General features: G+C 42.9%; 1 protein-coding gene across 2 annotated transcripts; it reads left to right on the top strand.

Moving 5' to 3' along the window:
* The first annotated feature begins 9,490 nt into the window (after positions 1-9,490).
* On the top strand, positions 9,491-15,349 carry atg10 (ATG10 autophagy related 10 homolog (S. cerevisiae)). Of its 2 annotated transcripts, none has more exons than XM_030401701.1 (7): positions 9,491-9,623; positions 10,352-10,458; positions 10,559-10,690; positions 10,953-11,136; positions 13,771-13,868; positions 14,154-14,251; positions 14,565-15,349. In XM_030401701.1, the coding sequence occupies exons 1-7, from the start codon at positions 9,506-9,508 to the stop codon at positions 14,683-14,685; spliced, it is 858 nt and encodes a 285-aa protein (XP_030257561.1). In that variant the 5' UTR covers positions 9,491-9,505; the 3' UTR covers positions 14,686-15,349. The 2 variants fall into 2 exon arrangements, with proteins under 2 accessions (XP_030257561.1, XP_030257563.1); XM_030401703.1 differs by having other exon boundaries at positions 9,565-9,717.
* Positions 15,350-25,725: the final 10,376 nt, after the last annotated feature.

The raw sequence follows: 25,725 nt of genomic DNA on the forward strand, positions 1-25,725 counted from the left end.
TGCAACAGTTTTCGATTATTTTGGAGATAAATGGCAAGTTTGAGATGGGACGAAAGTTGTTCAAATAATTTAGGTCTGTATCAGGTTTCTTGACAGTTGGAGTAATTGCAGCAGTCATTAGTGATGATGGAACAACACCAGAAGTCAGTGAGGAATGAATGATATCAGTTATGAGAGAGGACAAGGCAGGCATGCAGCTTTTAACAGGTAGGTGGGCAGGGGGTCTAACTGGCAGGTGGATGATTTGGATTTGAAGATGAGTCCAGTTATTTCGGAGACAGTTGGCAGTTTGAAGCTGGCGAGTGGGGAGCTGATGGAGAATGTGGGCAGAGAGGGTGTAGAGTTATTTGAATCAGTCAATGTCTGGTGGATGTTTTCAATTTTGGCATTGAAGAAGGTCATAAAGTTATCACAATGTGCAGCTGTGAGTAGGTGAGATGGTAGCGCATCAGGTGGTTTCAAGATATTGATGATGGTTGAGAATAGGGCTCTAGTGTTCCCATCTGCTGTCCTGATTAAGGTTGAGTAGTATGTGGTTTTGGCTAGAGAAATAGCATCCTTGTATTGGAGTATGTGATTATGATACATTTCTTTGTGCACTGCTAGGCCGGTTTTGACATAAAGGCGTTCCAGGTGACGGCCTTTGGTTTTGAGCTGGCGTAGTGCTGGTGTAAACCAAGGAGCAGATTGGGCAACGGAAACAGACCTTGTTTTCAGAGGTGCAAGAGGATTTTCGCAGTCACTGAAGTTCGAGATTGTAGTGGGATACCAGTTAATCTTTGGTAGATAAATTGTTTCTGCTGGGAAAATCATCAATTCCATTAGAGAGGGTTGACAAGTCAATATCTCTGATGTTTCGAAAGGAGATAGAGCGAGGCATGCTAGTCCTGGATAATCTTAGCATGACATCAAAGGATACTAGCTTGTGGTCTGAGATGGGCAAATCTGAGGCACAACAGTTTAGGGGGGGTCACACCAGAGCAGCAGATTATGTCAAGAATGTGTCCTTTGGAGTGTGTTGGAAAGTCAATATTTTGCTTTAGTCCAAAGCTGTCAAGGCATGAGGTAAAGTCCTTTGTAAAAACATTGTTGATGCTATCTCAGTGGATATTGACATCACCTAGCAATATTAGGTTTTGGGACACAGAGCATAGGGTTGTTAGGAAGGCAGAGAATTCCTGTAGGAAAGCATTATTCAGCTTGGGTGGTTGATAGATAGTGGCTAGAATAGTAGGAGTTGGGCCCTTGATTTGTAGAGCAATGGATTCAAATGAGGGATATACAGGTACTGTAATGGAGGACACTTTCCATATTTGATTGTATAGTATCGCCAGGCCACCCCCTCGGCCAGAGGTACAGGGTTGTGATGAGTAGACAAATCCAGGAGGAATAGTTTGAATAAGGTGTTAAAAATCATTAGGCTGCTGTCATGTCTCAGTCAGGCAAAAGAAATAAAAAATGTGAGGTTTGGTGTGAGCTGATCTGGCTGAAATAGCAAGCACACTGTGATCAATAGTTCCATTACACCTGTGCAGGTGTATTAATTTGTGATGTGAAATAACAACGGGAATTGGAATCGAGTTAATCACAGCAGTGGAAGTAGCTTTATGACAGCCAGTAGGAGACAGTGGGCTATGGCAGGGGCATTGAGCCATGGAGAGTGCCAGTACTTGGGTTGGCTCCCAGGGGGAGCTGGTGAGAGACACAGTGCTGTGTGCTGCAAGAGTAAGTGGAGAAAAAGAAGAAGGCCCCAGGTGGGGGGCGGGGCAGGTTAGCTGTCAATCAGGCAGAGCAATGGGAAAGTCTAAGAAGCTCAGCATTGATCTGAAAATTTGTTAACGTTATGGGCTCCATTATTGATTTGAACAAGTCAGGAAAGATACTTGGAGCCATTTCAAAGCAGTTACAGGTTCCAAGATCAATGTTTTTATGTATAAAGTTCATGGCACAGTTGTGTCACTGCCATGAGGCAAGTCTGCAATGAATGAAAAGCTGCTGGAAGACAGGTATCAGTAGGGCTGGGCAATATGGCCAAAAGTCTTATCACAATATGTTTTTTTAGGTGACAAACATTCAGCAGAACCAACCAACCAAATGGCTTTATATATATTAAACCCTGAATAAATAAAATGATAAATATGTAAAACAAATTGCTTGTTTCAAACATTTTAGAGGTAGTATACTAAACTGAACATTGAATAAAGGACAATGATCCCAAACACAAAACTAGCTAAACTGGCTAAACCACTGTGTGATGGACCAGCACATCCCAGAAGCAGCGATCGCACTAGCCGGCTGCACTGTCTACTGAGCAGACACGACTGCTAACTCTGGTAAAAGCAGACGAGGAGGACTTTGTATTCATGTGAACAACGGCTGGTGTACAAACGCCATATCCATCCATCCATCCATTTTTGTCTGCTTATCCGGGGCCAGGTTGCGGGGGCAGCTGCCTGAGCAGGGACACCCAGACTTCCCTCTCCCCGGACACTGCCTCCAGCTCTTCCGGGAGGATCCCAAGGCGTTCCCAGGCCAGCTGAGTGACATAGTCACACCAGTGTGTCCTGGGTCTTCCTCAGGGTCTCCTCCCGGCGGGACATGCCAGGAACACCTCCCGAGGGAGGCGTCCCGGGGGCATCCGAAACAGATGCCCGAGCCACCTCAGCTGGCTCCTCTCGATGTGGAGGAGCAGCAGCTCTACTCCGAGCTCCTCCCGGGTGACAGAGCTCTTCACCCTATCTCTAAGGGAGTGCCCTGCCAACCTGCGGAGGAAACTCATTTCGGAGCTGTATCCGGGATCTTATTCATTTGGTCATGACCCAAAGTTCATGGCCATAGGTGAGCGTAGGAACGTAGATTGACTTGTAAATCTTTCGGCTCAGCTCTCTCTTCACCACACCAGCTCTCTCTTCACCACGACAGACCGATACAACGACCGCATTACTGCGGCCGCTGCACCGATCCGCCTGTCAATCTCACGCTCCATCCTTCCCTCACTCGTGAACAAGACCCCAAGATACTTAAACTCCTCCACTTGAGGCAGGAACTGTCCCCCAACCCGGAGGGAGCAAGCCACCTTTTTCCGGTCGAGAACCATGGCCTCGGATTTGGAGGTGTTGATTCTCATCCCAGCCGCTTCACACTCGGCTGCAAACCGCCCCAGGACATGCTGGAGGTCCTGGCTCGAAGGAGCCAACAAGACCACATCATCCGCGAAAAGCAGAGATGAAATCCAGTGGCTCCCGAACCAGATCCCCTCCGGCCCGTGGCTGCGCCTAGAAATTCTGTCCATAAAAATAATGAACAGAACCGGTGACAAAGGGCAGCCCTGCCGGAGTTCAACATGCACCGGGAACAGGTCTGACTTACTGCCGGCAATGCGAACCAAGCTCCTGCTCCGGTCGTACAAGGACCGTACAGCCCTTAACAGAGGGCCTCCGACCCCGTACTCCCAGAGCACCTCCCACAGAATGCCACAAGGGACACGGTCGAATGCTTTCTCCAAGTCCACAAAACACATGGGGACTGGTTGGGCAAACTCCCACGAACCCTTGAGCACCCTGCGGAGGGTATAGAGCTGGTCCAGTGTTCCACGGCCAGGACAAAAACCGCATTGTTCCTCCTGGATCTGAGGTTCGACTATCGGTCGAATTCTCCTCTCCAGTACCCTGGAATAGACTTTCCCAGGGAGGCTGAGGAGTGTGATCCCCCGATAGTTGGAACACACCCTCCAGTCCCCCTTTTTGAATAGGGGGACCATCACCCCGGTCTGCCAGTCCAGAGGCACTGTCCCCGACTGCCACGCGATGCTGCAGAGACGTTGTCAGCCAAGACAGCCCCACAACATCCAGAGACTTGAGGTTCTTAGGGCGGATCTCATCCACCCTTGGTGCTTTGCCACTGAGGAGCTTCCGGACTACCTCAGTGACTTCGGCTTGGGTGATGAATGGGTCAACCTCTGAGTCCCCAGCCTCTGCTTCCTCTATGGAAGGCGTGTCAGTGGGATTGAGGAGATCCTCGAAGTATTCCTTCCACCGCCCGACGATGTCCCCAGTTGAGGTCAACAGCTCCCCACCTCCACTATAAACAGTGTTGGTGGAGGACTGCTTCCCCCTCCTGAGGCGCCGGATGGTTTGCCAGAATTTCTTCGAGGCCAACCGGTAGTCCTCCTCCATGGCCTCCCTGAACTCTTCCCAGACCCGAGTTTTTGCTTCTGCGACTGCCCGAGCTGCCGCACGTTCCCAGCAGACCCTCACAATACGTTTGGGTCTGCCAGGTCTGTCCAGCTTCCTCCCCTGCCAGCGGATCCAACTCACCACCAGGTGGTGATCAGTTGACAGCTCAGCCCGTCTCTTCACCCGAGTGTCCAAGACATAAGGCCGGAGGTCAGATGACACGACCACAAAGTCGATCATTGACCTCCGGCCTAGGGGTGCCACGTGCACATATGGACACCCTTATGCTTGAACATGGTGTTCGTTATGGACAAACTGTGACTAGCACAGAAGCCCAGTAACAAAACACCACTCGGGTTCAGATCGGGGAGGCCGTTCCTCCCAATCACAACCCTCCAGGTAACACTGCCGCTGCCCACGTGGGCATTGAAGTCCCCCAGTAGAACGACGGAGTCCCCGGTTGGAGCACTCTCCAGTACCCCTCCCAGGGACTCCAAGAAGGCCGGGTATTCTGCACCGCTGTTCAGCCCATAAGCTGAGACAACGGTGAGAGTCCTATCCCTGACCCGGAGGCGCAGGGAAGCGACCCTCTCGTTCACTGGGGAAAACTCCAACACATGGAGGCTGAGGAGCTATAAGCAAGCCCACACCAGCTCGCCGCCTCTCACCGCGGGCAACTCCAGAATAGGAGAGAGTCCAGCCTCTCTCAAGGAGTTGGGTTCCAGAGCCCAGACTGTGCGTGGAGGTGAGCCCGACTATTTCTAGCCGGTACCGCTCAACCTCCTGCACCAGCTCAGGCTCTTTCCCCCCCAGCGAGGTGACATTCCATGTCCCCATGGCTAGAGTCACCATCCGGGGATTGGGTCGCCGGGGCCCCCGCCCACGACTGCCACCCATATCCCACTGCACTGGCCCCTTCTGAACCCTCCCGCGAGTGGTGAGCCCACGGGAGGGCGGGCCCACGTCGCTCGTTCAGGCTGTGCCCGGCCAGGTCCACCCGGCCACCAGGCGCTCGCCTGCGAGCCCCAACCCCAGGCCTGGCTCCAGGGTGGGGCCCCGGTGACGCCAATCCGGACGACGTGAACGTCCTTGGTGTTTTTCCTTTCATTAGGGGCTTGTGAACCGATCTTAGTCTGACCCGTCACCTAGGACCTGTTTGCCTTGGGAGACCCTACCCGGGGCATTAAGCCCCGGACAACATAGCTCCTAGGATCATTCGGGTGCTCAAACCCCTCCACCACGATAAAGTGCCGGTTCAAGGAGGAGTCAAAGAAACTCACTGCTCTCTGAACACAGAGTACACCATGCTACAGTGCAGACCTTTCTACTTGCCCAGGGAGATTACATCAGTAACTATCACAGCTGTTTATGCACCACTGCAAGCTAACGCCAGGTTAGCCATGGAGAAGCAACACCTCTCCATGAGCCAACACCAGTCGGCCCACCCAGACAGCATTGTGATAGCGGCAAGGGACTGTAATCATGCCAACTTGAAGTCTGTCCTGCCGAAATTCCACAAATATGTGAACTTCTGGACAAGAGAAAATAACACTCTGGATCATGTCTATTAGGTCTACTGCAACATCTCCAAAGCTTTCTGTCTCTGTCTCTGATCCCAGCATACAAAACCTGCATGCTTCGAGGAGTTTGTCTGGGGACAGACCTGGAGCTGTCCTTTCATACATTAACTTATTCATGAGTTTCAAATGTAGTCCTACACCTGCCATGTTGGGGACCAACACAGGTGTTTCAATTAGAGTTGTGTTTCTGATTGGCGTAGAACTAATTAATTAGTTTGAAACACCTGTGGGTCCCCAACATGGCAGGTGTAGGACTACATTTGAAACTCATGGATATGCTAAGACTGTTTCTGAGACAAAAACGGTTAAAGTGCTCCCCAACCAGACACTGTGGTTCAACGCCAAGGTGAGGACCCTGCTCAGGACACAGGAGTGTGCGTTTAAGTCTGGGGTCCTGCAGGCCTAAGCAAGCACAGCAAAGCCTGAGGAGAGGCATCAATGAGGCCATAGGGCCCCCCAAAAGACACCCTGCTGAAAAAACCAGCATAGACCAGCACGATTTCCATACTGGTCTATGCTGGCATATGCTGGTTAGTGCTGGTTTAGGTGGTGGACCAGCATGATGAAGCTGGTCCACCAGCAAGGTCCCATTAATTAATTGGATGCTGGTCACCAACATCCAATTACCAGCATCCCATGCTGGTGCTGGTATGCTGGTCACAAACATCTCATGCACCAGCATGGGAAGTTCCCTGCCCATGCTGGCAGGGAACACCTGTGCCTGAGTCCTGTTCAATCAGCATCTTGATTTGCCACACCTGTCAGCTGGATGGCTTACCTTATTGGATTTTAACAAATGTGTGCTCAACATCTGAAAGAAGAATTTATTTTGTATACAAAAGAAACTTAAACTTGTGAGAGAAACAGGAGCAACAAACAAAGTGTTGCATTTATAGTGCAGAATGTTTTGGGTGCCCTCAAATGAGCCCAAAATCTTGCAGGTTTGAAGCTTGTATTCAATAAACTTGGTGTTCTGTGACAACCTCACTGACTCTGTGCCCTGTATTGGATTTTCACAGCCAACTTCACTCCTCCTCATATTCTGCAATATGAAATAAGTAGTTGCCACATCCCATGCTGGTCACAAGCATACCAGCACCAAAACACAACATATGCTGGTCTTGCTGATCACCAGCTATGCTGGTCTATGCTGGTTTTCCCAGCAGGGCAGAAACGGCCCTGGCTGTCAGTGAGCATCCGCGGCTCTAGTCATTGCGGTGCGTCCCACACCACGGACACTGGACAGCCCTCATCTGTGGCTTTTTGGGCGATTGGATCAGTAGAAATGGCAGTGACTCGTCAGTGAAAGAAATCACTCTAAATGGTTCCTCAGGTAAGCAGATCAGTGCAGAAAAGAGAAACGGAAAAAAAGGGAGGGCCTCTTGAGCCTGTCGATGTAGCATCCATGATTTTATCCATTTAGCGCGATTTCGCCTGATTTTGCACCTGTGCCTCTTTGCCAGTCCCATTTACATCTTTTTAGTAGACATTATATTGATCACAAGCAGCTATGTTGGTGGGCTGCCCCTGTAGCTTAGCTGGTAGAGCATGCTGTTCCAGGATTCTATTCTGATATGTGGCCCTTTGGTCCATGTCATTTCCCCTCTCTCTGCCATCATTATTCCTGTCACCCTAAAAAGCTGTCATGTCCCCCCCCAAAAGAAAGTCAGCTATATTAGCAAGAATAACGTAAGAAAAAAAATGCTGCTTAATATTAACAATGGTTTGTAAATCAGCAGAGGCATTTCCTTTCACACAGGTGTTTAAGTGGCTAAATGGTCCTTCAAACTGAGGTTTCTCAGAGAAAAACTTCAACTGAGGGTGTTGAGAACTCTTATGTATCTTTTCTTCAAAAACAAGCATACAACAATCCGTAGTTCTCTGATGTCTCAGGTACTAGCTAACAGGTTAACGTTACATTGGTATTTTTGATTTGTGAATGACAGTTCTGCATTTTTATGTATTTTAATGTTGCATTCACCCCATGTATGGAATTTGAAACCAAAATTTAACCTAAGTCCAGCAGTGAAGTGGCTTCACTCCGTGCTGCTCATCTTATATCAGTGCAGAATGGCAAGGTAGGTGCTAATGTTAGCGTATAAAGCACTGCTAGTGGGTTTCATTGGATGACTTGATTGACGGTGTTAAACTGTAAATGAATTGCGAGTGCCCATGCTTTTCTTTCTCTGTGAGATAAATGGCATTGTGATAATACTAGGATTGCCATTGTAGCACTAGAGAAATCACCATAGGTGAGGGCAGCATATTTGAAATGTCTGCCTGTGTCTGTTTACATGAACACTGTCGATGGCAACTGATGACATATGAGGGTCTTTGAAGGGTTGACACATTTCAGAGGGTGATTTCAACAACTACCCATTGTAACTATGTTCTGATGGGCAAGGTGACACTTGCAAACAAGTGAAAGGGGTAAAAAATGTAAATCCTTCATGCAACATAGACATGTATGTAATATGTATTTCTTTATGTTGTTTTAGAATTTACAAAAACAACTGACTTCTATCAAAGCCTACACATTGTATGTGTATATGTTTATGCATGTATTTTTCATCTCTTTTCAATTCAGACCTTCTTAAAAGTTTCACTTTTATGTTTATGTTTACCTTTGCTTTTGCTGTTTGCCATCCAGGTCTCTGTAGTTTATACATGCTTTGTTGCATCTGCAGCACTAAAGTTGGATTTGCTGCCATCTAGCGATTGCCAAGCGAAACTGCACAGACTGACAGGATGGACTGTCTTTAGCATTTTAACAGTTTTATATTTAAAAAAAACAATTGGCATGAATTTGTTGTTTGATGGATAAAGTTTATCAATGGTAGACATGTGATCTCACGATCCGGAAGAGAAACATTAGCTCCGCATTCGGCTGTTCCTTCATTGGACAAACTGTGTGGTTATTATAAATTCACGGTGTTGCCAGTGGAATACCCACAGAGGACATATGTGGGTATAGAAATGCTGAATAGTTGACACAGACAAACAAATGAGCAGATCTAGTGAGGAATGTAATATACCAGCGCATATATATATATATATATATATATATATATATATATATATATATATATATATATATATATATATATATATATGTATATATATGCAATCAAAGATTTTTACAGATTAGTGTAATTTAACTATTTTTGTTTAAAAGAACCTCCCACTATTTTAGTGTACTGTACAACTGAGCTTATTGCAGTTCTTTAGCACTGCAGTGGCCAGAACAGATAACAGCAGACAGTACATTAATCAGCAGTGACTCAGCCTCAGCATTAACCAGCATTGAAAAAAGGATCAAGCAATAACCATCAAGATTAAACTGCATGAGTTGTGATAATGTTAATTCATTCAAGAATTATGGGGAGGAAAGGGGAAAACATAAAGCTCAGGAGGATACCAGCGCACTCAGGAAGAGGAGGAAGCAGACAATCTAGCAAAGGAAACAAACAGGAAGGAAAATATAAACATCAGAGTCAAACTTTTAAAATCAGAAGGGAACGGACTAATGAACAATGGCAACAACACTGGGATAGTGCAACCAAGGGCCTGCATGTACACACAGCAAAGTCCTGATATCCTGCTGGAAATGTGTGAAAGAGAGAGCAGACATGTAGAGCTGCAGCAGTCTGCAGGCAGGCACACACAGCGGTCACTGATCAGGGACCTGCTGCAGCTGAGCACACGTGACAACAACTGGACCAATAAAAACAACAGACAAGAACCTAAGGGATGAATGGAGCCACAGGGAGGCAGCAGTGCTACACTTACTGCTATACAACACCACGGAAGAAGAAGAGGGCGGAAGTGTTGTTCTACAGCACTCCGCCGCAGTCAGCAGTCGGAGCAGGTAAGCTGTGAGCTGTCAGCAGGTGTGTTTCTGTCTCAATATCCCCGAATACTCCATTCACCTGTCCGCCACAAGATGACGTCAACAACGAGCCGTAAGCTGTCCGACTGATCCAGGAGCGGATCGGAATGTTTGAATGCGTTCAGACTATTTAGACTGTTTATTACTGACAGGACCGAGCACTCAGCCTCTTAAGTATTCTAAATGAAAATCCATAGCCTTGTTATTTCGTGGAAGAATAATGTGTGGTAACGTGATCGAACCTTTACGACACAGTTTGATGAGTATGTTGCATTTGATCATTACACATCCTCCCTGAAGTGTTTTAAAAGTACCCAGAAGGTTTGTGTTAAAGAAATGACTGTGGTAGAGGTAACAGTCACCATACGTACATATTATATATATATATATATATATATATATATATATATATATATATATATATATATATATATATATATATATATATATATATATATATATATAGTATATTCAGTATATATCCTCACATAAACACCAAGGACCACAATGTACCCGGAGAATAGAATAATATCCCTTAAACCATTTACTCGGTTTAAGTTTTAGATAAAAGAGGGCAGAAAGGTTTGCCTGCCAAAAAGACAAACTTGCATATATAATATACATGAGAAAAATATGTTTGATTCCTTATTATAAAGACGCAGACGAGCAGACCTCCCCTCTTTTAACAGCCACGTGTTCCCTTGCAGACATGAGCTCGTGTGTTCTGGATGAGCAGAACTTCTATCGCTGCTGTTGTCTCCTCCTGCAACAGTCCGAGCAGCTGAACGATGGCTGGAGCTGGGAGGCCGTCCAGGTGAGCAGGTCTGTACTGTCGCTGTCATAAAAGGAGACGGAGGCTGGAAGCCTGCTGTCATCCGTGCATGTGGGTGATGGGGTTTCTGACCTGTGTTTAGGATTCAGAGGAGGGTTACCTGAGGAAGACTACTCTCAGGTCAGTCGTCATTAACTCGAGCACAGTGTGGGACCTGGAAGGATCAAGTTCAGAGTCGGAGCCGTCTGATCAGCAGGCACAAGAGTCAGAACAGGTGACAGGAAACACACACACATTCACTTTCTATCATGTGCTTTATTTTCCACATACACCTTAACTGAATATCACTGAATGTCAGGAATTAGTACCTCTAATGTGTTAGTTGCACAGAAATGAACGTTTGATTGATATGTTAATGATCCGCACACACCTCTACACTTTAACTGATCCCTGAATTAAGATCCAGTCCAGGCTTCCAACATGAAGCAACTGGACATCCATTCACTGGTGTCTCCACTGTCTCTCTCCCTGTACAGTCTGTTCCTGTAGCCCTAGATGAGCCTGACACTATGGAAGATGACACTGATGATGATGATGATGAAGATGACGGGGTCTGTGCGGTGTCTAAAGGCAACAGCAAGGTGCTTCAGTACGAGTATCACATCATGTACTCGTGCAGCTACAGCACTCCTGTGCTCTACTTCAGAGCCTCCACTCTACGTTAGTAACATGAGGGACACACACACACACACACACACACACACACAGTCCTTCTCCAGCGGTGTGCACATTTTCTGAACTAACTAAAAAAAAAAACGAAATGTTATATACAGCCAGTCAAAATAAAGAAAATAAAAATGTTTTACTTATTGACTTTTTTTAAATAACCTGTAGATTTATTCTGGTAAAAAAAAAAAAAAAAAAATTTACTATTAATTTGGATATTTGATCCATCCAGTGTAAATTAAGGAATTGGTGAGGATTATGATACACATACTAGGGATCACAAAAATTATTCAATGATCAGCCACAAATTGATAACTAAAGTATTTGGAATATGGTTAAATGATTTTGCCAGGTCCAGTGAATTTAGTGCTGGAAGAGGTTATGAGTTCTCTGTGATTTGGCATGGAATGACCCTATGTTAACAAATTAAAGATGTAATCATTTGATGTAGATGGTGAAGGTTTTTCAGTTTTGATTTAAAGGGATATTCCGGTGTAAGTTTAATCCATGGTCTAAATCACAGTGAAACTGTTAGACTCCCTCTCAAGAGATCAAGTTAGCAGACCGCTAATTTACGAAGTTTTATCAACCTCAGAAACGACCGCATGACAGCAATACATTGCAGTAAATGGGTCCAAATATAAACCGCCACCAAAAAGCCACAAATAATGCTCAGAACAGCACCAAACTTCAGCAACAGTACAAATAGGGTCTCAGCACATAGTTCGGGGCATCTAACCTCCGCTAGCTTAGCTAGGGAAGCTATTGGGTAGCTAAAAACAGACTTCAACTCTCCTCCATCAGCTTCCGGGTCGGGGAAGTCCAGACGCGACGATTACTGAGTGCGATTAGAAATGCTCAATTCCGTTCTTTTCCCTGTCTGCTCTCGAAAATAACTGTTATAAACTGGCAGCTAAGACACATATGAACTTTGATTGCTTTTCCATGGAGTCATAATCATACATTTTCATCCATGAGCCGTGGAACTCTACTGCACTCGGTAATCGACTCGTCGGGACTTCCCATCAACAGGAAGCTGCTGCAGAAGAGTGGTAAATTTAGTCAGCTTTTCAGTAGCAATCCAGCTAAGCTAGCGGAGGTTAGATGCCCCGGACTATTTGCTGAGACCCTATTTGTACTGTTGCTGAAGTTTGGTGCTGTTTTGAGCATTATTTGTGGCTTTTTGGTGGCGGTCTATATTTGGACCCATTTACTGCAATGTATTGCTGTCGTGCGGTCGTTTCTGAGGTTGATAAAACTCCGTAAATTAGCGGTTTGCTAACTTGATCTCTCGAGAGGGAGTCTAACACAGTTTCAGGGTGATTTAAACCATGGATTAAACTTATACCGGAATATCCCTGTAAGTACAATGTGGATGTAAAAATGAACAGAAACAAATTTAACATTAAAGATGCAAGTACATAAATACCTACGGCCGTGGATTGACCTGATATGTAATAAGAACCCGTCGATGGCCCAGTCCTCAAGGTAGTAATCTGTTGACTGAAGCTTTGCTGCTAATTCTGCAGTTTCTCCATTCTTGATGTCCAAGGGCCAAGCAAGAGTCTTTAACCTCTTTGGAGAAATTGTGGTGTTTTGTAACTTCTGCATGTTAGTTTTAAAGCCCGAATGATAATTACTTCTTCAAACCAATGTCAACATAGATATTAGTGCGAAAAAAAATGATATTGATATGTTGGCTGATATTCAAACATTTTTGGCAGTTTTCTCTCAAATGTGGTTATCGCACACCTAAAATGACCCTAAGTATTGTGAGTAAGGTCCTCAGTCATCCAGGTAATGGTAATTCTAAGTGTAGTATTGTAGGCAGCTGGACTTGTTTTAGTTTCTTGAAATCGTTTCAACCTCTCATCCAAGAGGCTTCTTCAGTTCTAACTAACTGGAGGGGAGTTGCAGGCTTTTAAACTCTGTGTGGGAGTGTCCTTACGGAGTTGTTAAGGACACGTGTGAGCTCTGAGTTTCAGACTTTAGGGCCACTTGTGGGTTGACCCAATTGGCCTTCATGTGGGTTTCTAATGCTAGGTGAGCCCAGGTGTGAATGGTTGTTAAGCTGCATGTTATCACAGCCACAGTCAAGCACATCATTTTTATTATGTTATACATATGACGTAATGACAGTGTTGCAAAATCCATGTCGTAGCAGAACGTGACACCGATGATAGTGATGAAACCAGTATGTACCACCCACCTGTTACTCAACGGCATTCAGTTGTTCACATGAAATGTCACTTAAGTAGTTGTGTGAAATGATGTCCACATGGCCGACCAATCTATCTGTGAGCTTGGCATGAATGTCACATTGTTGGTTTTAGAAAGTTGCAGAAATTGTTGGATGAAGACTCCCAATATGCTTTATTTGAATCATATGAAGACCTTTATTATGTCGTTTGTAATAGCTTCTGGAAAATACTTGTACTTTTTATTTGAAATCTTAAGAAGGAAACCTGCATATCACACAACACATCTCTTCAGCTTTGAACGCATGATTGTTGGACTCAAATACAAGTCAGAGTTATCACTGGTTGCAGTTAGTCATATTTCAACAGTGTCAGGATGCCCTTTGAAATGTTTTTGCTGTGTCTTCTTCTTCATGTGTTTCCTTGTCAGAGGGGAGGAGCCTGTCATTAGAGGAGGTGTGGAGCTCTGTTCATCCAAACTTCAGGCTCAGACTTCAGAACAGTCCACTGAATACAATCAGTCTGCAGGTACAAGCAGGAGAGATGCAGCCCTCAGTTTATTATCATCACCTTCATCCAGCTTCACTAAGAGTTTCTCTGTGTGTGTGTGTGTGTGTGTGTGTGTGTGTGTGTGTGTGTGTGTGTGTGTGTGTGTAACATGTTTGTGTGTGTGTGTGTGTGTGTGTGTGTGTGTGTGTGTGTGTGTGTGTGTGTGTGTGTGTGTGTGTAACATGTTTGTGTGTGTGTGTGTGTGTGTGTGTGTGTGTGTGTGTGTGTGTGTGTGTGTGTAACATGTTCATGTGTGTGTGTTAGGAGCATCCCCTGCTGGGTCAGCCTTTCTTCATGCTCCACCCCTGTAGGACAGAAGAGTTTATGCGGCCTGTGCTGCTGGCAGCTCAGGAGCAACACAGGTAGGATCACTGTTAGATTCACTCATTATAAAAACACAATGGAAGGCTGTTACACATGAAGCTGTTTCATTAAACCTGCTGATTTAAAAAAAAATGTCACTGTGCATCAGACTGTTCAGTTTATTGAAAAGTTGTATAAAAAGCTAGATGTGCCACAAGGTTCATTCAACTGCAGCATCTTCATGCCAATACAATATCACATTGTTGTAAATCAAGAAACTTAAAGAAATTGAGTGTTGTTATTATTATTATTATTAGATATCGGTCATGTCCACAGCTCTGTGTGTGTGTGTGTGTGTGTGTGTGTGTGTAGGCCAGTGAACTATGTGTTGTCGTGGCTCAGTGTGGTGGGTCCTGTGGTGGGTCTGGACGTCACCCTGAGGTACTCTCAACTCCATCCTGCAGCCTCCATCAGCAGCACTGAGTCAGATTGAGGTATCGTCTGCTCTGCTGCTCACTCTGTCAGCATCACTGTGGAGTGCCTCTACCTCAAGGCTGGATAATGGAGCAGGCGGCTGTCCCAGCACAAAAAGCCTCAGGGACCCAAAAGGGCCAAAGTTGTCTGGGTGCCAGTTACTTTATGCTGTAACTGAAATGGTTATATTGGCCACAATGCCATATTCATACACACTTTTTTGTTGAATGAAATTACAACCCAAATTCCCCAAATGTTTTGGACACTTTCTATAACGTGAATAAAAACAGATGCTATTTGAACCATTTGAAAACAATCCTAGTTACAAAGTGTTCCTGAGCTCATGTGGTAATCTTTATTACAGCCATGTGTCTGACATTCATACCCAATCAGCTTATATTTACAAAAGTCAATGAAGTTGATAAAGTAAGACACTAAATATATTGTCTTTGAACTGTTTTTAACTGACTTTATGTCATTATTATCACAAGTTATTTTATTAGTTTTAAACAGCATTGCATCTTTCTTTGGAATCAGGGTTGTATCACAAGTGACATAAAGTAAAACTGAAAGGGTGGTGTATGTGCAGGCTGTAATTTGTCATTCTTTTCACCTATGCTGTAAAGATTTTTGTGATGTAAACTAAAAACATCTGAAAATAAAGTATTATTACAACACTTGTACAAGCTGTTTGTACTCTGTGTTCACTTCAGTCTACACAGTAAAGCCTGTACTCATTGACTTATTGACATAGTTGGCTCATGACAAACCAGCTCAGGTAGCAACACACAAACTCAGGGGCTAAATTGTCAAGTGGGGTATGTAGGAACAGGTTTTAGAAAATGCTGACACCTCCATGAACATCACAGAAGGCATCTCAAGTAGTAAATCATGGGAATGTAATTTTGCTCTTTGTTTTCTTACAGTGTCATTCCAAAGTCCCTGTTTGATTGCTGTCTCTGTGCTATTGACAAAAAGGTAAATGTTCACCAACTGCATTTATAGTTAATATGTATGAATGTGGATTTTAGACAGGTTGCTGCAGCAGCTTATTTGTTCATTTGTGCCATGAAACAATATGGTGATTTCCTGCCAAGTTCAGTTCAGTCCAATCCTGCACAATCATCCACATTTTAAACCTTTAAAAGTAACTTTTATGAATTGGAAAAATGTAATCATTTGATTGTTGTCCACTATCAGGGCTGTGTATTGTGCATTGTAAATCAGAATCGAATCAGAATTCCATTATTTGTCCCACAAACAGGGACATTTCTTTGTCACAGCAGCCAAAGGACAATTATATTACAATAAAAAATGATAATAGCAAAAAGTAAACAATAAAATAACAAGGTAAGAAACAGAATATGTACATACATATATACATAATATTGTACAATATGAACATGTAATTATAAACAAAAAACTTGGTTCCTGGCATTCGTGTACTTGACATGCACCACTCACCCATACACGGTTGCAGACCAAGTATGCCTCCCCAATGGTAGTGGATATGATAAGACACAAATAAGACTATTGTGACAATAAATAGTACACTGAACAGCTATAACTTACTGTTGAATGGTTGAGTTGCCAACTTGGATGTTGAACGTAGGGTTTCTGAAAATCTGATATCAGGGGGTTTTCCTCTTAAAAATGTACTTTTTCTTTTGATAGTGAAAGAAAGATACAAATATTTGTATCACTGTTTTTTTAGAATTTTTTCTAACAACACTGTTCCTGATGAGATCGTGTTTCCTTGTGCAGTTATCCTAGATTAATAACTCTAATATGTTCATTGTGAAACGAAGGAAACTTTTTTTCATGGCATTCACACACCTTGATTAGCTTACAAATAGCGACGAGCTAACAGGTTCTGCTGCATGGCATCAATACTTTTGTTTTTGGGAATAACTATATAGAAATATGTAATTATCTCTCTGATGGTCTCGTTTGCTTATGTACGTTTTTAAGCTTGGCCTAGGGGTGCCAAAGCGTGACATAAAATGAATTACACCAGTGTCTGTACAACAATAATAATTTATTTACAATGTCAAAGTGCGACTATAAACAGTGTGAGTGAATATACAGTATATACAGTGGTGAAGCCTCTGTTCAGGCTGATCTCAGGCCAAAAAAAAAAACAAAACTAAAACTCCTAAACTTCTGATCAGTAATCTAACTAAACCCTATGAAAGAAAAGGAGCAAAAAGACATTTGCTAAACCTGCCACCCTAACCTAACCAAAAACAGGACAAAAACAGGGTGTAAAGAGAAGGCAGCTCACCCCTACTGCTTCGTGCCTATTTCTAAACAGGCTTGCTCTGGAAAAAAAAAGCAGAGAGCACTCTAGCACTCTTTTGTTCTCAACAGATACAAATTTATCAAGCATAAACACAATTCAGTCACGAGCGAGAAGGATGCTGTTTTCTGGTAGTGATCCTGGGCATCTTCTAAACACACAAATTTGTGTCACAACACAAATACAAATTACGCCTGGGGCCATAACAAAGTACTAAATTAAGTATTAAATTGAGATAATTATGTTAACACGTGTGAAACAGATCTTTTAAAATTATTATAGCAACTCCATATGAAGTAGTAAGTGGTAAAGGTTAGTATCAAGATTACAAAATAAATACATAAAAAAAAACAAATAGGCTCTTTTCACAATCTAGTTATACTGATCTCCCAACTGCACTATTTCAGAATGCTGAGGGATGCTGGGGCCACTTACGGACTCCCATCCACCCACTCAATCTTTGTATAGCAGCAGTTATTACAAGTTATCTAATGCCACTTTCCAGTTCGAGCATGTCTATACCATACTTCTGCTGTAAATGTCCTGCTGTAGTTCAGGACGTGTGAATTTACAAAAGTTTCAAAAAATTGCTTAGTTTGGCTACTGGGGCTCTGCCCAGCCATTGTAGTCATATCTTGATCATAAAGTAAAGTCCTGTATTCTCGATCTACCATTTTTGGACATTGAGTGAGAGCTGAGAGCAGCCTGTATTGACTGAATGTCTGGGTGTGGTACCTTTGGGAGTTTGTGAGACACGCCAGGGCACTTAGGATATTAAACTAGATGCCAACTTCAGTGGACTGAAGCTTTCAAGTGATGCCATCAAATAAGCATCATTGTAGTATGGTGCATGTCTGGCAATGAAGTCAGACAGTAGGGCAGCTTAGGTAAGAACAGCCACCACTGCCAACCACTGATGTAATGCTACTCAATTCCCACAGGGACTAGAGAGTTCAAGAGAAACCTTCTATAGTATATCACAGATTTTGTGCATCAAGTCATATCATTTCAGCTCTCTTTACACATAGAAATCAGAATCAGGTTTATTGCCAAGCAGGTTTTCATGCAAGGAATTTGCTGAAATATTTTGGTGCAAATGGTCATAAACATTGCAAGAGAGAAAAGAAAAAGAAAAAATAATAAATGCTTAAGTCAAGAATTATAAATCTCAGATAGAAATGTACAATATACATTTGAAAATACATTTTAAAAAATTAAAGAAAGTAAATTAAAGAAGTAAGAATGAGTACAAATGCCCCATTATTGAATTTGGCACTTCTCCAGTTGCCAAATTCTGATGATCTTCAGGAGTTGTTCAGTTTCTTAACAAGATGTTAAACACCTTCATAAAATGTTCAGTCATTTAAATGCTCAAATATAGTTAGTCATATATAAGGGTGAATAATATGTTGTAGCTGTAAACAGTGGCCGACTCTTTGTGTGTACCAGTTTAGAGCAGAGAACAGAGAGTGTCAGTAAGGTGTAAGCTTTATGAGCAGCCTGTTTTATTGTTCAAATGAGGTAATGATGAATGTTGACGCGCCGTCTCACACCAGTTAATGACCAGCCAGCACTGGGGACAGGCCCAATGTAAGGAGGTACTTGAGATGAGTGATAGAATGTACGAAACAGTTGTCCAGGTGTCCTTGCGGCACACCAACACCAACTCGTTATCACCATCCATAAAAAAGAAAAATGGCTGCTAATTTGAAGCCATATATTAGATTTATTTGATATTATACAGCCACCACTCACACTCATACTGTTCCTCTTTACACTGTCCAGGTTTGAATGGCTTGCTTTATTAAATATCTTAATTATACATCATATCTGATTTACAGCATTTTAATAATTGATTATTGATGAAAAATGTTCCCTGCTACAAGTGATAAGCATATAAGGATGGTTGGTTGTAAAAGTTTCTTGTAAAGGTTGCTCCAGTTAACTCTTGTAATCACTTCACATTTCTTCGCTAGGTAGACCTATGAGCCTCATCAACTCAAGATGATATTGTGTCATTCCCATTGATCAAGAGTTTAATATTTGGTTGCTATCATTAACAGGAGTGGAAGTAATCACATTTACATTACATATTTTCAAGTCTCTAATTGTACTTGTATATAAGTACTATGATACAGGCCTCAGGTTGAGAACACATAAGACAGATGGGTCCTGTAGAAAAAGGAACAAGAATGAGACAGGTGCAAATTCTTATAGTCAGTGCAGCTTCACTCAGCAGGATTTATCTGCCAATATTCAAAATATATCTCTTTTTACTGTATTTTGTATCATAACACAAATAAACCAAAATGTATAGGCTAGTTCCAATTGCTCTCAAATAAATCAAACAATTTCTGTTTCTCCATTTACCTTTAAACTAATCCTGATCAGTGTAGTACTGTATTAGTGAATCTTCATTCAGCCCTTGTACTGAGCTAGTGTTTCTACTTAGTTGACAACAATCTAAAAGAAAAACATAATATGAATGCACAGTTTCTGGTTTCTCACATCTTCCCTTATTCATCCTAACTCATAGTGCAATTAAGAATACATCATATTGCTACTAAAGACTGTTAGTTCAGTAAAAGTGCATGACTTGCAAAGTTAAACTTTTCAAAGTGATTATGTTTAAAATTAACGTCAAAGCTTTAATGCCAGCAATACATCAATGCAGAATTAGCTTTTATACCAAGAAAATAGTTTTTAACCTGAAATAAAATGTACTGGAGACGGAAACTAAAACATGCTTGAATCTCATCTCAGTGAAATGTTAATAACGAACGCCATCCTGGGCCGCATGCAACCAAAAGAAACACATTTTCCCTACTTTGAAAAACATTGAATTTAAATGTTTAACAGCATGTTTATGTTTATGTAGTGATGTAACTCCACCAACCTGTAAAAACAGGAGAAAGAATGAGACAGGCGCAAATGCTTCTGTTCAGTGCAGCAACGCTCAGCGAGACGAGGAAAGAAGTCCGCTTACAAAAAGAGTCTAGGGGAGTAGCAAGGTGCAGCACTGCCTTCTGCTGGCAACAGTAAATGCTCAAAGTGTATTATTATAGTGCAGCTTCGTAGTATCACAAAAATAATTGGCCATAACAGCATAATAGAATGCTCCTCACACAAAAATATCTTCACCAAAAGAAAAAACAGATTAACGTCAAGTGTGAAAGTACATTGTGTATGCATCACATAATCTACTGTTACTTTGAAAATCACAGTTGAGTACTTAGTACAATTTGAATTCATATCCAAACCTTTCATCTGCAATTTTGGAGCCAATGAGGAAATCCAATCACAATCCTGTGAGTTGTCGGGAGCAATAGCTCCTGGTAGGGTCCCTCATGCAAAGTTGGTCTTGGGGAGTTACCAGACAAAGAGTGATTCAAAGATCTCATGAATCGGCAACATAAGGTAAAGAGTAACTCGCCTGGTATGGTAAAACAAGGATCCCCTACTGGAGCCTGACCTAGAACGTGAGCCCGCTGGCAAGTGTCTGGTGGCCTGGCCTTAGCCAGTAGAGTTCCCATGGTTAAGAAGTGGGACCGGAGGCTGTGCTCCAGTTATAGGGGTATCACACTGCTCAGCCTCTCTGGGAAAGTTTATTCTAGGGTCTTCGAAATGAAGCTAAAAAGCCTACCTCAGAATTGCATCTCTGCTCTTTGCCGATTACACAGGTTTTGTTGGCTTCTTCAGTCCGTGACCTCCAGAGGGTACTGAGGCAGTTTGCAGTCGAGTGCAGAGTGGTTGGATTGAGGGTCAGCACCTCCAAGTCTGAGGACATTGTTCTCTGCTGGAAAGATCTCTGGTTGGTGAGCTCCAGCTTAAGTCGTTTAGTACTTTGGGGTCTTGTTCATAAGTGATGGAAGAATGGAGCTTGAGATGGACAGGTGGTTTGGTGTGGCGTAACAGTACTGCAGGTGATGCACTGGACCATCGTGGTGAACAGGAAACTGAGCCAGAAGGTGAAGCTCTTTACCAGTCCATCTACAACAGAAATAGTGGAGTTTGCAAGAGGTGTCTTGTGCTCTGCTGAGACACTGATGATGAAAACCGAGTGGATTCCAGTTTGTTTAAACAGGTCAAAGCAATCAATAAAAACTGTAAACACCAAGTCCTTACCAGAGTACAAAACAATTACCCATTTACCTCCATGTCCCAATTCCAAATGTTGCACATAACTGCATATGAAAAACAACACAAAAGGATATTCCATGGTAAATCAAGTTTAATTTACAGTTTTTCTCAATCGCTAAAACACTAAAACCCATTGGCTGAACAAAGTTTGCAGTTGCCTGGACTTATTTAGCTAATTGTGCAGTCTGTTGTCAATACCTTAAACCATTTCACATGGTAAAACACAATTAGCAGATTTCACTTAGACTTTTCAGCAGAACTCTAAACACATTCTCATTCTCAAAACACATTCTGCACTCTAATGCACATGTCATCCATACTGGTAAACACAAGTGGCAACAATCAAATACAAATAGAGAACACATATCATTGATTAAACACAACCACTCAAAATTGATTTCACTTGTTTCAAATCATGTGACACAACCAATATAAGCCAGTTCAGAGCCCCGTTGCCTGACGAAGTGCTCTGGCCTGACCTAGTCCAAAGACGAGAAGAAGCACATTGATCACATTTACTCCTTTGATTTTTGTATTGTATACTGTAGTACAGTGCATTGTAGGCTGCATACTGTAAACTAAACATATTGTCTGGCCCTGAACATTGTGCTTTCCATTTGTTTACAGTACTGACTGCTCAATAGATTTTGACTTGTTGCAAACAACAAACAATGTTCTCAATGCTTTTGTTCATGAGTAGAGACCCTGGTGATGCTACGAGCAAAGTTTCATGTTGTGTCGAGCCTTCTTAGTGTTCTAAAAATAGCGATTTTGATGCTAGCGTGTCATGCCCCTAGCTCTCCCTTTCAAAATTTACGTGCCCAAAACCGAAACTACGGTAAATCTTAAAATTGCCGTAATTATGCTTTTACACGAAGGTTTAACTCATATTCAATCCCAAATAAAGCCTCGTTTTTTTTTTGGTGAGAGTTTCACTTTAAAGCCGAAACGACACAAAGATAACTTATTGAGTTGAAGTCATTTGCTGACAGCCTGGTCCCCCCCAGTTACAACATCCCAGCTGCGCCTTTGTCTCCAGGTACTCCAGAGTCATGCAAGTGAGATTTGTTTGTCACTCTAAATTGACCATAAATGTGAATGTGAGTGTCCCAATATGTCAGCCCCATGATGAACTGCGTCTCATCCAGGGTGTACCCCACCGTAGGGCTGTTGCGGTTGAGGAATTCCCTCTGCGTTGAGTTAGGGCGGCTCAATATCGCGGTATGCGATATTATTGCATCTTTTTTTGTTTCGTTTGCTAATTACTAAATTACTAAACTCATTGCAATATTCCTCTGAAACATGGCGTGTTTATTTTGAGAAATCATGATATGGAGGCTCAATTGTAATTGTGTTATTAAGTGGACTTACAGTGGGTTACAATTAGATCATAAATATAACTTCTGAAAGCTGGTTTACCATTATGAGCCCGTGCTGCGGGATTTGGAGCTCCGCTTGCGCTTTCGCCAGATCTCTCCTCTTCAGCCAGCTCTGGGAGAACGCACCCACTAAGGTGTGGCACAGACCCATTGCTCGGGATGTGTGATCTTTAACGCTTGCCATTGCGTTTGTCACTGCCAGGTGTAAATTATGTCCGAAGCAGTTCAGCTATGGAGTAAGATCACTGTCAAAAAAGACGTGTGCATGATTCTAACATTCGTATTCGTAAAGTTTTTGGGTACGAGTAGAAAAGTGTTGAAATTACGTCATGTAGGTCACAGGCAGGTCACAGGGAAAAATAATCGAACTCCGATTACTCCAAACGCGCATGCGCCAAAGCCTTGGCTAACAGCAGTGGACCGGGTGGAGATGCCAGCTTAGGTGAAATTTAGTTGTGTTCAGTGTGTGCGCTGTAATTGTGTTGCTGTCCCGGTCGTGCCGCTAACTTTATGTCCTCCAGCAGGACGAACGAAAGAAACGAAACTTCTCTCTGATTTCTCCTAACAGTTTTTTTTCTTTCAGAACTGTGCTTATATTTCCTTGAAACCGATTCCAATATCTCTGAAAACTCCATATTTCTTGTCCGAGCATGGCTGGCAGTGAAAGCTGTAAAATACATAGAAGTATTTTTTGTTTACGGTTGTATAAATGTGAGAATGAAATTTGGGAACTGTTATTGGACCAACCTGCTGTCAATCTTGTATTCTGGTTGCTGATTGGTAAGGGAGGACGTCCTCCCTTAGCGCGTCAAATTACGTATCTTAGCCAATCATGGATCAGCATGAAAAAATCTTAAATGCATTGAGTCAATGGAAGGAGATCCCTCCCACGGAGGACAGAAGCCCTCCGTCCTGCTCTAGCCCCCACCTTCCTGCTCCCTGCTCCTCTCACAGACTGCTCTGTCTCCTCCGTCTGCAGCTGTCGCTGTTCAACCGTTTTAAGTGGATTTTCTTCCAAAGAAGAAACTTTTTTTAATGATATAATATATATATAATATTTTATAAATGATACTGAGATTTGGTAATGATTTATTTCAACCAGTTACTATTTCTTAAAAAAAAAATTGATCTTCCTCTTGCCTCTCAAAAATAGAGGAGGACCAACCTCCTCTGCCTCTATGGACGAGCCTCCTCTGATATATATATATATATATATATATATGTACATATATATATATTCATTCGCCTATGAATGATATGGGAAAGCTAAGATGTGGAGTATTAACAGTAATACACTTTAACACCGATGTAAACTTTAACAAACATATACTGTGACTCAATAAACCAAAGGCTTACAACTACACTATTACAAAGGGGATGGAAAACTACTAGTATTTTAACTGACATACAAGCTGGAAAGACACCTGTAAATAACACCTGAACAGGCCTAACGTTAACTTTCCAAACTTCCCTGATAAATTTAAGGTGGAATAACATTAACACATGTCGACTCGAACTATTTATTGATTATTAAACAATGTTGCTATCGTCCAAAGTAAGCTAGCAAGCTAACACTCTGCTCCAACAACGGTAACTACGATCATTGAACTATTAATTTCCTTTCTCTTCATCACATTGACGTTACTGTACCTCTATCTTCTTCACGTCTTCCTCTTCTTTCCTTCTTTTCCTTCACTGGGCGTCGGATGGTTTCAGTCTTTTGGACCTTGTGGTTCCGCTACAGTTTCAGTAAATCTTGGTCTTGGGGTCTCGGTCCGGTCAGATTCCGGCAGCTCGCCTCCCGACCCGCCCCGCTCACAGAGGACAGGTACAGAGCAACGTTTGAAGTGATCGAGGTTCGATTATTTCCCCCTGTGACCTGCCTGTGACCTACGTGACGTCCTTTCAACACTTTTCTACTCGTACCCAAAAACTTGAATTCGTGTTCACAGTGAAGACTTCGTAGTCGTAGAAATTAGAGTCGTGCTCACAAGACTTTGCACTCACAGCTTTTAGATTCATACTCACATAAAAACAATCCTAGCCCAAACAATTTCTCAGACTTATGAATATGACAGTAGAATTTTGTGTACAACATTTTTATTTGCACACAAATGTTTAACATTACGAATACGAATGTTAGAATCATGCACACGTCTTTTTGACAGCGATCTTACTCCATATTCAGCCACGTCCAGCTCAATTTTCTCACTGCTGCGGCGATGTTTGCCCTCTTATCCATCGTTATGCACGCCAGCTTCTTCTCATCCAGGGACCACTCATCAAACGCGTTGTGTAGAGCCTCTGCGATGTTGTCGGATGTGTGATTCTGGGGCATAAACACTGTTTCGAGGCAGCTTGATTTAAGAGTCCAGTCTGTGGTCAGGTAATGTACAGTTAGACTCATGTAAGAAGTCATATTCACACTTGTCAGTGGCGGCAGAGAAAAAGTCCACACTTTTGAGCTCACTCTGAGCCGATGCTCTAACTGTATTGTACATTTTCGGCACAGCAGTTCCTGAGAAGTAGGTTTTACCTGGCAACTCATATTGCTTGTCAAATTTCTGGAGCAGTGACTTGAATGCAGGTTTCTCCACAGTGGAAAATGGCACCATCTCCTCAACCAGATACCGTGTAACAGCGCCTGTTAGGCGTTTATGTCTGTCACTATCTCTGCTGTACATGGCGACTCGAGCAAAGGCTTCGCCAACTCCAAGCTGACGGCTGGTACCGGCATGAGCTGCCCCGTGACTCTGTGTGGCAGGAGGCGGCGGCAGCCGCGCCTCAATAGCTGGATGGTAGCTTGCTAGGTGAGCCCTTAAATTCGTTGTGTTTCCTCGTTTTACTTGAACCGTTTTGCCGCAGATTTTAAAGATTGCCTCATTTAAATTGGCTGGCTCCCCCTTTTCATTTGGCTGAAAGCCGAAATGCTCCCAAAGGGGCGAAGTAACATTTGGTGGCCCATCATGCAGCGCAGTGCACCGCTCATTCAATGTTGGCTGGGATCGGCTCCAGCCTCCCTGTGACTCTGCAAAGGCTAAGATGTTACAGACAATAGATAGCTGGGTAAAAGACAGTCATGACTGTAATTACAGGCTGGCCACACTGGATGAGCAAAGCCTGTGTGCAGCAAGGCTTCAGCGCTTCATCTATAGATCTCACCTATTTTTACTTCAACACACATGTGGTTCTTGGCAAAAACAGAACTGAAAATGATACCGATATCATACCAGCATTTTAC

The sequence above is a fragment of the Sparus aurata genome, chromosome 21 (genome assembly GCF_900880675.1).
Source record: "Sparus aurata chromosome 21, fSpaAur1.1, whole genome shotgun sequence".
In the NCBI taxonomy this organism is placed as follows: domain Eukaryota; kingdom Metazoa; phylum Chordata; class Actinopteri; order Spariformes; family Sparidae; genus Sparus; species Sparus aurata.

Excerpts from the sequence above, each read along its gene's own strand:
- atg10 (XM_030401701.1), top strand. The coding sequence starts at position 9,506 with ATGAATGGAGCCACAGGGAGGCAGCAGTGCTACACTTACTGCTATACA. Across the intron at positions 9,624-10,351 it reads GCAGTCAGCAGTCGGAGCAG|ACATGAGCTCGTGTGTTCTG; the intron begins GTAAGCTGTGAG and ends GTTCCCTTGCAG. Across the intron at positions 14,252-14,564 it reads GCAGCTCAGGAGCAACACAG|GCCAGTGAACTATGTGTTGT; the intron begins GTAGGATCACTG and ends GTGTGTGTGTAG.